The 15,261-nt window shown below is 24.9% G+C and overlaps 1 protein-coding gene across 1 annotated transcript; it reads right to left on the bottom strand.

Moving 5' to 3' along the window:
* Window positions 1-2,894: 2,894 nt before the first annotated feature.
* LOC145844448 (uncharacterized) lies at window positions 2,895-14,641 on the bottom strand. Its single transcript, XM_082951849.1, has 4 exons — window positions 14,486-14,641; window positions 10,815-10,936; window positions 5,600-5,771; window positions 2,895-3,585 (listed from the first exon to the last, which is right to left on the bottom strand). The coding sequence occupies exons 1-4, from the start codon at window positions 14,625-14,627 to the stop codon at window positions 3,365-3,367; spliced, it is 657 nt and encodes a 218-aa protein (XP_082807975.1). The 5' UTR covers window positions 14,628-14,641; the 3' UTR covers window positions 2,895-3,364.
* Window positions 14,642-15,261: the final 620 nt, after the last annotated feature.

Below are 15,261 nucleotides of genomic sequence, written 5' to 3' on the forward strand. Positions count from 1 at the left end.
GGAGCACATATTTTTAAAGTTGAACATACGCTGTATATATATAAAGATATTTGAATAATTTTTGTGTATTATCAAAAATCAGCTACCTAAGTAAGGTAGTGATGTTAGTTTTAATTTAATTTGTTGTATGAAGTTGATTTTTTGAAACATACTAAAGTTATCCAATTTTAAATTATTTAAAATAAAAATTTTAGTGCCCAAATGAATGCTACTAGTTACAACGTTGTCAATGAAATATCGACCTACTTAAACTAATTTAGCTCTTTTATTTATCAATCAATTAAGTTTTTTAGAAGAGGTAATTATCAATTGAATTTTAGACTATCTATAAAAAAGTATTTTCAAAAACTCCAAGCATGTTCTTTATCCGTTTACTTTTAAGAAACTTCATATAAACTAATAACAAGACAAGATTTATATATTAGATATAATCTCAAATCTGTCCAGGACACAGTCAATGTTTGTTTGTTATTTTTCAGGACATCCAGTAAATAAAATGATCTACTAGTTAAAAAATATAGTTCTAAAAGTTTATTGATAAAGGGTTTTGAACCTGAAAGCGCTTTAAACTTATTTGTGCATTAAAATTTTGTAGGCTTTAAAAAAGCCACTTGATTATATTAAGTAATAACAACAAATGTTTTGGATTTTTTAAGCAATACAATTTTCATTAACGCAGAAAATTTTTAGACAAGTTGTTTATAGATTACTTTTTTTTCACGTAGTTTTCGATTTTAAGAAAAACTGTGTTGGTTTTTTCTAAAACCAAGATAACCTATTGAGCTTACTCTGAATAAAACAATATCATACAAAATATCTTTAAGTATGTTATTTTAACAATACTAAGTGCTACATAAAGCTAAAATAGTTTAATTAGAGAAAACAAATCACCAAGTACAATAGTTAAAACTTAGTAGGAATAATAAAATAACTATACTAAACAGAAAACATAAGTAAAATCGTTTGAACTCTGTGCAAGGTAGTAAAATTTGTAACCAATTTTAAAATTATTTTATAATAAAAACTCTCAATTAGACTCATCATTTTATTTTTCATAAGTGTGCACAAGTAGAATGATTACTAAGTAGATACAGTGCACACAAAAATTGTGGCAAATTTTCTTAATATTAATTTCTTAGTAAGTTTTACTAAGACACATTTTCAACAAATGAACTGTGTTTTTTAAACTATTTACACGTTTTATAGCCCAATGTGTAAACTTTAATGTTATAGTGCACATAAATTTTTACAGCTTTATACTTCACCACTAATTTATAATACGATTAACTTTTATAAATTGCATAAATAGGAGACTTGTTTGAAACTGTACAATTTTTTATCAACCATGTCTTTAATAAACGATTAATTGAAGACAAAAATAAAGTTTATTTTTTAAGATAAAAAATCAAGCTTTTGTTATAAAACCTAAAAAAAATACTATTATTTTTTAGCCGTTTTTTAGGTGGGAAAATTTTTTAGTTAGAGGGCCAGAAAAATTCCTCCGATTTGTTAGAAAAAGTTGAGGAGTCTTGAAAAAGTATACTCCGAAAACTAAAAACAACTCTATTAAAGTAAATCTGTAACGAAATAATCGTTAATCTGCTCTGAAGTCAAACTAAATGCAAAAATCAAAAAATTTTTTATAAAAAAATATCTGTTTTAGTTCTTTTCACAAATTGCATTTGAAAAAATTATCTTTTAGCATAACAATTAAAGATGTCAACTTATTGGTAAAGAGAATGGTATTACATCCAACATTTTTAGATTTTATTTTCAAAACAATGCTTCAGTCAAAATTAAAAGAGATCACCACTTAATAATAAAATTCATTTAGATATATTTTTTTAAAGTTAAATAATACATTGCGGTCAAGTGGTTTTGTTTGGGTATCCGGTCCGCGGGCCATAAGTTGCCAGGGAGACGCTTAGATCCAACCCGCGCACAATTCCCACCCAATAAAATCCGAGAACCGTTTACCGACCAAGGGTATGGGGTAACAGTGATAGTAATAAAAAAGCAAATAAAATATAAATGAAGAAAAAACAAAGTGGGTTGTATTTAAAGTACACTAAGTTGCCAACCCTTATTCTAATCTGCCCTTAAGTTTTTAACACAAAACTAGTTTATAAATTATTTGAAATATTACTAAATATTACTTTAAAAACAACATCGAAATAGAATATGAAATAGTTACTTTCCCAAAATTAATTATACTTTTTACATTAATTGGCATCATTATTATTATAAATTCAGATAGCAAGTTATTTAAAACTAATTTATGTTTTACTAATACTTAATGAAAAGTATAAAAAAAGTTTTGTTTTAATACAATTATAAATTATCTCTTAATATAAATCTTACTTATATTTAAAAATATTTAAAAACTGATGTCGCAAAGTATTGTATAAATAGTTTAAAAATCAAAACTTTTCAAGCTAACTTGAATATTATAGATTTATATTAAAATAAATGTTAGATAATATAATTAATCCTCATCAAACAAACTAAGTCATTAATTTTTCATACAAGCTGTACGAAAACTAATGCTAAAAATTTTTAAATAAACATTTTATTTACACATATATAATTGAAACATTTAATGCGAGCATTTAGCATTTAGAAATTCTTACAAAAAAAATTAAACCAGAAAAAAATTACATGATGATTTAATACATTTTACATTAAATTTATGCTAAAAAAAAACTACTACATAAGAATGTAAAGAATTAAAAGAAAGCAAGAAATGTTTACATTTTTTATAAACATGATAAAACTGTTTTTCAAAACTTCATAAAAGTAAATTATCTTTACTGCAATTTCTAAATTAAAATATTTAACTAAAAAATTTAGAAAACACTTTTTAAATAATTTCCTTTAAATTAATCTACACGCTGATATGTAGAACTAACAAGGATATTTTTTCAGTAAAACAAAAAATTGTTAAAAACATAAGAAAAGTTAAAAAAATTAGGTACAATTGTAAACTTAAGTGAAATTTAGTATTTCAGTTTGATATAACTGCCCTCATTTTTATACTCAAAAAAATAAGTGTTACATATTTGCTGCCCCTTAACAAAAACACAACTTAATTGAGATCTTTATCAGAAGAAAACAAATTTAACGTAACTCCCTCACTTTATTTTTATATTCAAAATATTACATATGAGATTCTCTATCTTACTTTAAACTCGCTTAAATATTAAACAAAAAACTGTGGAACTTAATAATTTTTCAACAGTCTTAAAATTTTTATACTCAAAAATATGCATGTGACATATTCACTACACCTTATTTTAAACCTGAAGTTTAGAACTTTAACATATTTAATTAAAACTGAAACTTGTGGAATTTTTCATAATTTTCTTCATTTCCTCGACTTCTTCTTGGTCGAACCCGTGTTGGGAGTCCTCAGGTGTCTCTTCCTACTCGATTCCTTCTTACTGCTCCCGTGGTGATCCTTCTTGCTCGATCCGTGGTGGTCCTTCTTGTGGTCTTTCTTGGAGGAGCTGGATCTCGACGAGTGGTCCTTGGACCTGGTTGAGGAGGGAGTCTTGTGAGGGTTGGTTGCTCTCTTCTTGCTGTTCGCTGTTGAATTTAAAATAGTTCAGGAATTAAAGAAAAATTTTATTTCATGTAGCGGTTTTAAATATGGGTTTTAAGGTTGTTATATAAAACAGGGTTGCCACTTATTTTTTCGAAATTTTTTCCAGGTTTTCAAAATTTTTTCCAGGTTTTTAATACCAAAAATTTTTGGGTCTATTTTTGGTTTAAAGTTAAGTCTAAGGTAAGAATATGGTTTTAATATTGGTTTTAAATATGGGTTTTAAGGTTGTTACACAAAAAAAAAGTTTATAATTTTAAAACTCTTAGTGTTATCTTTTACACTGTTATTAAAGATATTAAAGAAGATGTCTTAGGATCTATTTTTTCTCCTGTTTGCTGTGGAAAAAAAAAGATTGTGCTATTGGTTTTTAAAATTTTTTTTAATAGTGTTTAATTACATGAGAAGTTTTTAAGATGCGTTTTAGGGTTGTTGTTAAATAAAACATTCTTTTTTAATTTAGTTTATTTTAAAATACCTGCTGTACTAATTTTTGTGATCTGTAATAGTAACTGATGATGGTTGACAGTTTAAAAATAATTAACAACATTTAGAATTTTACCTTTAATAAAGCTTATTGTAAACTTTGAGTAAAAAAAATAATCTAAATATGTTGTTGTTATTTCTATAGACTATAAAAAACTACTTTAATTTACTTCCAGTTTTATAAGTTTATAACTTTATTAACATTAACTTTCTATATCTAAAATCTCACAGTTTTATATCTTTCTGTTTAATAAACATTGAACTTATTTTTTTCTGTAGATTCTCAGAACTTAAAAAAATAATTAAAGCATTATTAGAACAGTTTCATCTTGTTATTTTTTATTACCTATGTTTATTATACAAAATTCAATGTACAGTACACTTCTATAGAAACTAGCTTAGTTTAACCAATACTTTTGTATTTGTAAAGGTTTTAAATTACAGAAAAATATATGAAAAGTTTATTAGTATGACAAAGTGTAAGACAAAAATAATTAAATTAGTTAAAGTTCTATAGAAAAAATAAACAAGTTAACTAAACTTTTATGTACTGAATAATTTAAAATAATATTTACTTTACAACAAAAATTAATTTATCAAAGCTACTGTGGCTTAACAAATTTACTTAAAAAATAAATTATTTACAAGTAAAATCTGTAAGAAAACCCTTTTCGCTTATTTAATTATTTATAAAATCAAAGTTTACTGAATTATTAATGGAAATTTACAAAGAACAAATCAGATATAATTGTAAACAAAGCACAATTTTATTTTTATTTTTTAATCTAATAACAAAAATATATTACAAATAAAGTAAATTCTTAAATAGTCCTTTAGGTTTTTTAAAATGAATCTATTATACTTACTACTTAAACTGTAGTAAATAGTATGCATTTACATTTTCAATTGAAATATTTTAAAATCTAATGACAAATGAAGTTCAACCACTAGCTAAAAAATTAATTTTAATCACTGAACAATATAATTCTTTGCATTTTGATAACAATCTTTATTGGCTAGTTATTAAAATGAATTTCAGATATTTAAAAATTAATTTCTGATAACTAATTACTCACTGCTGTAACTAAATCATTTATAACAGTAAAATCCGACCCTATTATAAAAAAGCCTTAAAAAATTTAACTAACACGCGTATCAGTATAGAAACTGAATATAAAAATTATATAATTTTATGTTTATACAACTTGTTTTATATGTCTCGCATGCCAGATGAAGCGTATTGGATTTTAGAAAGAAAGTGTTAAGTGATAATGAGGCAATGTTTTGTGTACTAGATTCGGTTTTTTTGAATAATAAAAAAAACAAGACATTCTTTCCAATTCTTATAAAAATAAGTTTAAAATTTAATTACTTTTAACATTTTGAAACTGCAACTTTTAACATTTTTAAAAATTCCTTAAAAGTCGCAGCGTATTCACCAAACTCGTTCTTACTGTACAACAATCTACCTTAACACAAAAGTTTAAGAAATTGTATTATGACGTCACAAACCGTCGTTGTTTTTGTGCGGAGTCTCGATCGTTTCCTCCTTGACCCTCTTGTTCGGAGGGAGAAACTCCTTCTTGCCGCTGGAGGGCGTAACGGGAGGAGTCGGGAGAAGTTCCTTCGGAAGCTGGAAGTCAACTCTGGTGTCGTCCCAAGGAGGAAGGTTCTGGTGAGATTCCTGCGAAAATAATTTATAAGTTCCTGTGATAATTATATAAAAGTTCCCGTGGAAATACTAAAGTTCTTGTGAAAAGACATGTGATTCTCATTAAAAATAAAAATGTTCCTGTGAAATAAAAAAGAAAAAATTAGGAGGAAGATTCTGATGAGACTCATGTGAAAATATTTTAAAAGTTTCTGTGAAAAGACAACGCTTCTTTCAAAAATAAAAAGAACATCAGTTAACAACAAAATCTCATTCAAAAAAAACATTAAAAAGAAGTTTAATAATACGTCGCGGGTAAGTGGTTTTGCATGGAGGGTCGGATCCGGTCCGCGGCCCATAAGTTGCCTGGGGGATCTTCAGCTCCAACCCGCGCACAGTTCCCATCCAATCAAATCCAAGAGCCGCTTACCGACCGAGGGTAAGGGGTAACAGTGGCAGTAAAAAAAATAAAAAGTGGGTGGGAATTGTGAGTATACCAAGTCGCCAGCCCTTACTCTAATCTGCCCTAAAGTCTCGGTCGTTTCCTCCTTAAACCTCTTGTTCGGAGGGAGAAACTCCTTCTTGCTACTGGAGGGCGTAACGGGAGGAGGAGTCGGGAGAAGTTCCTTGGGAAGCTGGAAGTCAACACGAGCGTCGTCCCAAGGAGGAAGGTTCTGATGAGACTCCTGCGAAAATTATATAAAAGTTCCTGTGAAAATTATATAAAAGTTCCCGTGGAAATACTAAAGTTCTTGTGAAAAGACATGTGATTCTCATAAAAAGTAAAAATGTTCCTGTGAAAAAAAAATTAGGAGAAGGATTCTGATGAGACTCCTGCAAAAATAATTTAAAAGTTCCTGTGAAAATTATACAAAAGTTCCCGTGGAAATACTAAAGTTCTTGTGAAAAGACATGTGATTCTCATTGAAAATAAAAATGTTCCTGTGAAATAAAAAAAAATTCGGAGAAGGATTCTGATGAGATTCCTGTGAAAATATAAAATGTTCCTGCAAAATATAAAAACAAATATTAAAAATAGCAATAAATATTTTGGTAGATAAAAGAAAATTCAGGCTCACAGTCACAACGTGCTTTTTAGCTATATAAAAACGAAACATTTCCGATTTATAATTTGTTTTGTATATTTGAATAATTTACAATTATACACATTTAAACTTTGTATGTTGTTTAAGTAGAATAAAATTTTGATAAAAAATGAAACAAACTTGTTTGGTTTTACCAAATTGCCAAAGTTTTAGTAAAATTTTTGTTGTAGAAATAATAAATTAAAGATGAAAACTTTCAAACGTGGTATATATAGAAATCTTACCAATATTTTATTTTTAAACTAAACAAAGTTATCACGAAAAATATTTTAAACTATTCTGGATAAAATAAAAAACTATAACAAATATAGATAATACTGCTTAATTACAAAGATTAATATATAACAAAGAGTTCTATGAATATTTTGATCAAAACTTAACCAAAGATACAAATAATGGAAAGCTAGTCAGAAACGATAATCTCATTACAAATTTAAAACATAACATTATATTTAATTAAGAAACTGAAAAATATAATTAATCTAAAAAAAAAATTATTTAGTAAAGAGTTGAAAATGTAAATAATATTTTTGTGCCAATTTTTTTTTGACTTTGGTAAATACTGACTTGCTGAACATTTTTAACACAAAATTCTTGGATGCTTAACAAACTAAAAATCAAAAACTCAGTATATAAATTAACTTTATGAGGCAACCAAAATATTAAAGGCCTGTTTATACTTAAAATTTACACTTTTGCTTGTACAAAAAGTATTTCGATTATTTATTGAAAGTTAAACGCAACTTTTTGAAAAACACTACCTAAATTTAAAACTAAGTTATTAATGAAAAAATATTTTTTACAAAAAAAACTTTCAAAAATAGCATTATAAGTGGTTTTGTTGTATAATTACAAAAAATTTAAAATAATTCTACTTAGCAGAAAAACAAAAACTATTGATAATATATCAGCCTTCAAAAAGGTTTGGTTGAAATTCAAGACTTCAGTTTTAATCTACTTTTTTGTTTCCTAATTATGTTTGAAACTTTAATGGAATATAATGAACTAACTTTTCAAACTATTTTGTAAATTTAAATTAGGTCTCAATATACAATAAATTCAGGTTTACACTAAATATATTTGCTCTAAACTTAATTTTAAAAATATATGCATGCTAATGAACAGTTTTCATGTATTTTATAATTTAAAACTTTTTTGTATGTCAATAAACATTATTGATTGTGACTTTTAATTATATATTTTTAAAGTTCATACACTACATAGTAAGTAGATTACGACTATATTATGTGAACATCGTAGCTTTAGCATGCATAATTTAACTATTACTGGACAAAAGAAGAAATAAATAAAAATTTTCAACTTTCATTTTAAACTCATAACCTCTTACAATTTCCTTATTTTATATTTTAGTAGTAAGTTGAGTAGCACATTTTCCCCGAAACGATTGTAAAGTAGTTCAAGTACGTAAGTGTTTCTCAAAAACGAAAATGTGCTTATAGTATTGCATAAAAATTAAAAGAATTTTTTTTACACAATTCCTTCTTAAACAACTTTTATTAAGATATTTATACTCAAATCAAATGTTTCTCAAAAAGCACAAATGTGAATACAAAATTGCGTAAAAATTTTTAGAATATTCCTTCGTAAAAAACTTAGAATATTTTTTTAATAGATTAAATTCTGAATTCAAATAGGGATTTATATAAAATTTTAATTTTAGATTCTGAATTAAAACATTTTTTGCAGCCGTTAAAAATTTCATCAAGTTATTTTTATCAAACAACACAAAATTTCCATGTGCAAAAATTTTACAGCGAATTTTTTGTGAGCAACGATACTACAGTTTTTCGTTGTAAAACACAAATATATTATTCAACAAAGACTCGAGTAAAATTTTTATGATGATATAAATAAAAGTTCAAAAATAAAATTTTACGCGATGCAAACATACACATATAGATTTCTTCTTTTGTAAAAGTACAGTTTAACAGCTGTACAGAAAAAACTTCCAAGTTTTTTTTGTCTATTTTAACATAGCTACAAACAAATACTTGGTTTCTTATGATTCTTGAACATCAATAGTTAATTTGTAACATGAATAATAAACTAGAATTTAGTTATGAATTTAACGGATACTTATGAAAGAAAACTCGTTATTAATTATTTATATTAACGAAATTTTCAGCAAGAAAGACTCTTTGTACATTCGTAAACTTTTTAAAAAGTTTTATTTTACTAATTTTTACTCATACTTTACTTAAGCGGTTCTTAAACATTTAAAAATTTTTAATAGTAGAAGATTCAAACACAAAACAAAAAATTCTGTACAATATAAATTATTAAGTGTATATAGGCTTAAAAATACTACTTTTTATTTGCATTAACTGTTATTATTGGTAAAAGGTATATGAACATTTCTAAGATATAAAAAACGTTACTATAATGTAGGATAAAATAATCTAATAATATGAGAAACAATTTCTACTCACTTAAATTCATAAAAACTTTTAAATTTTTAGGTCAAACTAATTTAGTTGTAAATAAACAAGTAAAACTCTTAGTTAAATATAAGTCAACTAAAATGCTACAGGTATTGACTTTTTACTTCAAACTAACTCATCTTATTAATAATTTAAAAGTAAGTTTAATCTTCTGGTCATTATTGATTTTATAGAAAACATAATATTAGAGTTTAGATGATTCATAAAAAATTTGATCTTTAAACAGCAACATACATTTTTCCAAATAGTTTATACAAAATTAATGTAGAACATAATTAAAAAAATATTAAAAACTAACGTTTGGTGAAAAATATAAGGCAGTAAAATTTTTTAATCTATAAATTATTAATAAGCAAATCTCTAGTAAGATTGAAGTCTTGATTAATCTAAGTTGAAAAAACCTTTTAGTTTGCTTTTTAATTGTTAAGCTCAAAGTAATTGCATACTTTTAGCTTATTTCAAGACTGAGTAACAATCAAAGTTTTAATTTTTTTAAGGAGAAAAACACAGATTTATTAACTTACGAACTCTTTCATAAAACAATGTTTCACTCGGTTAATCAATGAGATTAATGAGATCCTCAGTTCAAATTAAATTGTTGAGGAACAGACATTTTAGTTCATAAATTTGAAAGATCTTAGTAATAAAATATCACTAAATATTTGTAGTTTTTAAATCTAAAATAGTCCATCTAATTTAACAAATTAAAAGTAAGAAGTAAAGAGTATTAATTACTTTTTTTTCAAAGGTCAAATGAAGTGTTTATACTAAATGTTACTTTAAAATAAGTTTCAAAAAAAAATTCTTTACTAAATATCATAAGTACAAATACTTTATACATAATACTGAGACTAAAAATATATAGAAGATTATCTAGGATGTAGAAAAGTTTCAATATTATTTTAATATTGCTATACAATTCTAAATGTTATTGGTAGCGTTGATTGATAATTACCAGTACAAAATATATTCAGTGAAATTTAAATTATGTTAACGTTTTTGGTCTTTGCTTTTTATATATTATAAAATTAATTACTTAATAAACACGTTTGTAGACCATTATGTTATAACTAAAAACTTAAACTATTAATACGACCACCAATACTTTTTGAAGTTTTAACACGAAAAATTATATATTTTAATATAAGGCAGACTTTTCTGAGATTTACAAAAAATAAAACTAACCTAAGTTAAAAAAGCTTAAAAATCTAGACTGGAGTTTTTTCTACAAATTCGAAGTATCCTGAGTAAGTGGCAATCTTGTATATTACTATTTATATTTTCAACTACTATTTAAACTGTTCAGTGATAGTAAATGTGCTCACTTTATATTGTCAACAAACTGTTCAAGATCATACGTTGTGTTCAATTGGTCAAATATAATTATACTTACATTTGTTCATACTATATGTTGACATAACTGCATTACACCACTCAACTATTGGGTTTTGTAAGTATTAATTGCTGATTTATACTCATATTTTTGAACTACAACACATACAACTAACCAACTGTTCCAGGTCATACATTGTATTCAACTGGGTCCACAGCTGCGTGGTTCCAACATCAATGCCGGTTTTTTTGATGAACTTCTGGTGGATGTGGTTCATCAGTATGTGTTTCTCTACACCTATAAATTGTATTATTTTTTTGTTTTTCATTTAACAAAAAATCAAACAACTTTTAATTTAACATATTTTTTTTTTTAATTCACAAAAATGAACTCGAATTTAATTGTAAGAATGGTTATAAAACATGTTATAACAAAAATATTGGCTGTCAAAGTTTACAAAACTATTTGCATTGTTTTTTATTAGTTTTTAATGAAATTTTGGTGAATATAAGTTTATATTTACATACTTTTCTACCCCTGAGTTTATACTTGTTAAATAGAAAGGTTAAATTAAAAAAAAAAACGACTACTAACCAACATAAACTATTGTTTTTACAATTAACATGTTATATTTCATAAAACCAAAATATAATCTAAATACGCATCTTAAATTATTATTATTGTTTTAAACTATTAGAATGCTTCAATCTAGTATTATAATAAAAACATTAACTATACCAGGACTTTTAAACTATGTGCATCACAAATAAATATGTTTGGCACAGAAAACCAGTGATAATTAAAAATATTCAAAACATACTCAAGATTAAATTTTTATTTTAAATAAACAACAAATTTTAATTCTAAAGATAGTAACAACTTTAGAAAGTTTTGAAACATAACTTTACTTTAAAGTGACAAAAATTACTTAAAAGTTGTGTTTACCATTATTTTTTTCAAAATACAAACTGGTGGGAAAATTATTGAGTGCATAAAATTCTTTATTAGTTACAAAACATTTTCAAAATAAAAACAACAACTACTCAGACTTGACAATCTTAAATAAATAAAAAGAATGAGTTGAACTAGCCTGTATTTTTGAAATCACCTTAAAAAATTCAAAACTAGCATTTTAAAGTAGCTTGAGTGTGTGTCAACCCTGTGGAAGATGTATATATTTTTTAATGTTGTCTTTACACAACTTGATTTTTAAATCTAATTTTCAAAAATTTCTTAAGCATTTAAGAAAGTTTGAAAATATGTATACAACATAAGTAGTAAGTTGATAACTTATGTTTACTTACAAATAATGTTTTGTTTAAGATTAACTTGGACCGTATGTTTATAACAACAAAAATTATGATATTACCTTTTTACTAACTTCAAATTAACACATGTGAAAAAAAGATCATGTTCTTGCTCTTTTTAAGAACTACAAAGCCAAAAATTAACATGATAATTTTTCGAGATTTTTACAAAGTATGACAACAAAAATCAAATTTTTACACCTTGTAAAAATAAACACAACATTTTACTATATTCAAATAATACTTTTGTTTTCTCATAAGATGAAAATACAATAAAAGCATTTGCACTCAAACAACTTTTTGACCACAACTATAACAACAAGTAAACTTAAACTTGAAACGCCGATATATAAGTTAATATAAAAAAAAACTTGAACTTGCATGTTAATGTTTTCCCAAGTGGCAATAATGTGTTGATTAGAGTGGTAGCATATTGACAAAAAATTAAAACTTTAAAAAACTAAGTAAAAACCATGTATAATTTAATTTTAAAACTAAAACGCTTGCTTTCGCCTGTTAGTATGTTAAAGTTTTCAGATTTTTTAACTTTTAGGCTAATAAAACTGAGTTATTAATTATAAAAATATTTAAATTTTAACGAAAAAAACTACATTAATTTCTTACACCTTTCTCAGTTTTTTTCACGTATTGATTGTTTTTTAACTAAAAAAAGAGTCAAAGAGTTGTTAAGGTTAAGAAATAAAATGAAAAACAACAGTTGTAATTTTGAAAAAATTGAATATATATTTTATTGAACTAAGTGATTCTAAAACTTAAAATTTTAAATATAGTCTTACCAATTTTTGAATAAATACAAACAGAGTTAACCTTAGTTTAGTGATAACTCTTAAAAAAAAGTTGTTTTTAAGTGTTAATAAATAACTATAAATTTTAAACATTTATGTATGACAACTTCAAGTTACTAAATAATTCTTCTATAGCGATCAGTTGGGTGCAAGACAATTCTTAAAAAAATAAATAAAAGAGCTACAACTCAAAAATTAATATATAACTTAAACATTAATTTTTAGTAGTTCTTTAAATTATTTTTAATAAATACTATATTTATCATTATTATTATAATCTTATGAATTAGACATACAACTGTTTTTTTAACTTTTTGAAATATGTAACACTTTTTGAGCTGTGACCCTTTAAATTTTTTTTTTAATAATTTAAATTGTCTTGTTACCGATCATCTGACTACTATAAAACACTTTTGATGTAAAGTATGGCTGATTAGCAGGAATAAAATTAAAAAGTAGTGTTTAATGTAACTTAACCACAATAATAATTAAATTCTAACTTTTTTTCATTATTCTATTGCAGGTTAAGTTTATGGGCAAATCTTAATTTATTTGTCTCCAACCCAACTTTTGTTGATTTTAACTGTTTTTGAAACAAGCACATTTCGCTTACTTAAGTACGTTTCCAATTTTAAGTGGATAAATCGTTGGTTCTCAAACTTAACAATTCTGTGTACAGAAGAAAAAGTTCTGTACAAATTTGATTTTTCAGCAAACTTGTTTATTGTACAAAGCATATTTCTACTATTATGCTTAGTTGCATTTGTAGCCACACAAAGTATTAAAACTAAAAAAAATATCAGATACAGCAAATGGAAGAGTCATGAGATACACGTTTTGTTTACTTTTGCCATAAAAAAATACCTATGCACAGTACAGTGCGTGGGTTCAAAGTCTATAACTAAATATATATACACAATATTTTTACCTGTAATTTCGTGTCCCACTAAATTCAACATGAACACAACTTACAACTATTTAGTTCACATAAAAAATAATACATAACAAACTATACAAACATTTAACTTTATGTCGCACAAAACAAAAGTAGATTATAGGTATAAAGTATGTATGAACATAGACTTTTCTTAGTGTGTAAGTTTTGAATAAATAAATAAACAAATATATAACTACTCAAAATATAAATTTAAGAGTTTTTTAACAAAAGATCCAAGTGAAACAAGTTTATTGGAATATATAACAGCAACAAAATATACAGTATCCATCTTTTATTGTACTGACATATGTTTCTGTGTGTTAACGAATTAACACACTTCAACTGAGCTCTGTAAAAAATCTGTAAGGAAAGAATAGAAGCTAAAGTCGGTGTATACATGTGTTCATGAAAATAATATTATTTGAATTAGTTCTTCCTTCCATTTCATGTAAGTAGTTTATATTATGATTTGTTATTTTATTGTACTTTAGTTTACTTTATTTAATTTAGACTTAATAACTACAAATGTTATATAGCTTTGTAACAGTCGGATTCAACATTAAGTATTTTATCTATTTTTAACTGTTAACCTCTAAAAATCTATAGCAATTATTTTAATTTTAATGAACACATGTATACACCTACTTTAGCTTCTATTCTTTCCTTACAGCATTTATTTTTTACAGAGCTCAGTTGAAGTGTGTTAATCCGTTAACACACAGAAACATATGTCAGTGCAATAAAAGAAGAATACTGTATAACTTGTTGTTATTATACAAATATATATTATTTAAACCTGTAACTTTGTGTCCCACCAAATTCAGCAAGAACTCAACGGCAATCTCCTCATTGTTCCAATCAATCTCCGTTTCTCCTTTCTCGAAATCAACCTTCTTGTAATCGATGTACTTCAGCGGGGGAATATCCTCGTCAGACATTTTAATTAACAATAATTAATCTGTTAAAAAAGAGAGATTTAAAAATGTTTTTTTGTTTAAAATATTAATGCTTTAAATTTTCATTGAATTAAATAACTGATTTTGAGAAAAATACTTCAAAACAGATACTAAACGTTTTTTAGTAGAAAAATATTAAATTTAAGATGAAGTTTTTACTTGAATTATTTTGATAAAAAGATAAATTTTATACATTCAAAATTTACTTAATTTAATTAATTATACGTAAAATAAATGCATTTGGTAGGTAGATATTATTGTTTAAATACTTATTTCAGCAAAATGATAATTTTAGAAAAAAAATTGTTAGTCTAAATGTATTGAAACAACATAAAGCATCAAAAGTTGTAAAACAAACACTTTTATTATTTGTATTTTTCTTGAACAATTAACATCTAAAAATTTCTATTTTTATTGTACATTCACTTGAAAAAAAACATATTATATTATGCAAATAAATATATTGTTATAACACAACAATTCACCAATAAAATTTTACACACTTTTATTTCTATATTAATCAATAGTGAGAAAGGCTAAACATTTATAATGCAGTAATTAGTTTTATTATTGAAGTATAAATTAAACTCATCTTTAGATAAAGTATATGAACTAA

The sequence above is a fragment of the Thalia democratica genome, chromosome 9 (genome assembly GCF_965202585.1).
Source record: "Thalia democratica chromosome 9, ktThaDemo2.hap1.1, whole genome shotgun sequence".
NCBI lineage: Eukaryota > Metazoa > Chordata > Thaliacea > Salpida > Salpidae > Thalia > Thalia democratica.

Bases quoted from the DNA above. Each gene is read 5' to 3' on its own strand.
- LOC145844448 (XM_082951849.1), bottom strand. From the start codon at position 14,627: ATGTCTGACGAGGATATTCCCCCGCTGAAGTACATCGATTACAAGAAG. The intron at 10,937-14,485 runs GTTTAAATAATA...TACAATTTATAG, and splicing joins GGTGGGACACAAAGTTACAG to GTGTAGAGAAACACATACTG. The intron at 3,586-5,599 runs GTTTGTGACGTC...TAAATTCAACAG, and splicing joins TCCGCACAAAAACAACGACG to CGAACAGCAAGAAGAGAGCA.